The sequence below is a fragment of the Pholcus phalangioides genome, unplaced genomic scaffold, assembly GCF_987345545.1.
Source record: "Pholcus phalangioides strain wild (caught in Gottingen) unplaced genomic scaffold, Ppha-v1.0 ptg000027l_1, whole genome shotgun sequence".
Taxonomy (NCBI): Eukaryota; Metazoa; Arthropoda; class Arachnida; order Araneae; family Pholcidae; genus Pholcus; species Pholcus phalangioides.
In genome coordinates this window covers 14,147,595-14,149,482 of record NW_028301617.1, presented here as the reverse complement: position 1 = coordinate 14,149,482, position 1,888 = coordinate 14,147,595, and the positions used below count along the sequence as shown (strand labels likewise).

The 1,888-nt window shown below is 41.3% G+C and overlaps 1 protein-coding gene across 1 annotated transcript; it reads right to left on the bottom strand.

The window, feature by feature from the left end:
* Positions 1 to 238: 238 nt before the first annotated feature.
* Positions 239 to 1,420, bottom strand: LOC149068513 (uncharacterized). Its single transcript, XM_089251572.1, has one exon. It carries the CDS (start codon positions 1,418 to 1,420, stop codon positions 239 to 241), a length of 1,182 nt encoding a protein of 393 aa, XP_089107698.1.
* Positions 1,421 to 1,888: the final 468 nt, after the last annotated feature.

Genomic DNA, 1,888 nt, shown 5'->3' with positions numbered 1-1,888 from the left:
TCTTATGTGCATCATGAGAGCCCCTGAACCAAGTGATATTTTTTAGTCCTTACTCGGTAAAATCTAGAAAATTTTTCAGATCTCATTTTTGTGAGCCTTTGCCCCCCCCCCCTTTTTCTCTTGAGGTGCCCGGGTATACACATGCCCTAATACGGCACTGATTTAGACACAATGACAATTTTTGTAGTCACCATAGCAAACGAATTTATCAAAATTTCACATAAGGTACATCTTGCTCTCATAAGGAATCTTGGAACTTCATAACTTCTTCACGACTTTCACAATAATTTTGAAATGTGCTCAATTCTTCCAGATTTTGGCACTTTTGTACGAATATCTTGAGGAAACTTTGATCTACATATGCTTGAGTAATGGCCAAAATTTTGAGTTTAGGACACTTATTACCTTCTAAATAAATTTTGAGTAAACTGGTGACATCACATTCGAATCCCCGGATTTCAAGACATAACAAGGTGTGCTTCCACTTGTCTACCACCTGTTCAACAGCTTCCAAACCCATATCCTCACGATTTTTGAGCGATATTACAAGAACTTTGAATTTATTAGTTGGGACCTTTGAGACATCACGGAAAACTAAATTTGCGTTCACATGTATGTCTAGATGTTCCAAATTATTTGAATGCTTTAGTAAACTGCACACATCCAATCCATGGAAATCGCATCCAATGGCCCGGAACAGTGTCAAATTTTTGAACCCAGAGCAATCATTTTCACAAGTAGTAACAAGCTCACATTTGGCAAAGTTCAGTTCCCGTAATCTAGGACATCCACGAGCAAGTTTATAAATCGGAAACTTGGACTTCCATTGGTGCCACCCAAATGATTCAAGTGACGTGCATTTAGCAGCGATTTCTGAAATAAGCTGTTCGCTGTCCTCTATTTTACAATAGAAAAAATTTAGGTGTTTCAATTTCGGTCCACATGTGGTGAGGATTGGGTTCAGTTCTTTGAGTGTTATTGGCTCATATTCAGCCTGGGTCACTCGTTCCAATTGCAAACGTTCCAGATTCTGGCAGTGTTTAGCCACGATCCTCATGGTATTTGCGTCGACGCTGTTGTGTGAAATTTCAAGAGTTTTGAGGTCACGGATGTTTGAGAGCACAGCCAATAGATTGTTGTTATCGAGTGTATCCTCTTCAGCATTGTAAGAAAGGTTGCAGTAATCTATCCTGAGGCTGTCCGTGTGTCGGAGTAACCCTCTATTGGAGATAGATATTACGTATTTCCAATTTTCCACGTCGATGCTTTTCCACAGCGAAGGCGACGACGAAAGGTTCCTCCACACCTTGCACACGGGTACGACATTTCTCGAGAATTTCAGGTGTCCCTCGGACTCGATGTAATGCGCGAAAATCTTCAGCAGCAACTCTGGCAACAAATCTTCGATGGTCGACGTCATGATCAAATCTGGAACTTTGATCAACGAATATCTCAACTATTAACGCAGATATCGATTAACGTCCTCTAATAGGCCGGTCTTTTTGAATACTTTCATACAATAATTCTACAGAGCTTTTGGATTTTTGAATGGGGGGTTGTGGGTGCCTTTGTAATGGCTAGCACCGCAGCATCGGTGCCTCTTCTTATTGCCGTTAACTTCCTTTGCTATGCCACTGCATTAGCAGTGCTTTCGTGTCATTCAAGACTTTTTCCCCGTCTTTTATGTCTTTTTATGTTTAGACCGTGTCTAAAGGCAACACGGTCATCTGCATCTGGAGGCTCGTGTAGGTACATTTGGCAGCATGGAAATTCAGGGCAGTGTAATAGGATGTGTTCTATGGTTTCCTCGTTCATCTTGCAAAGAGGACATGTAGCATCATCCATGTTTTAACAATGAACTCAGCTCCTGAAAAGGGCAGACCGTACA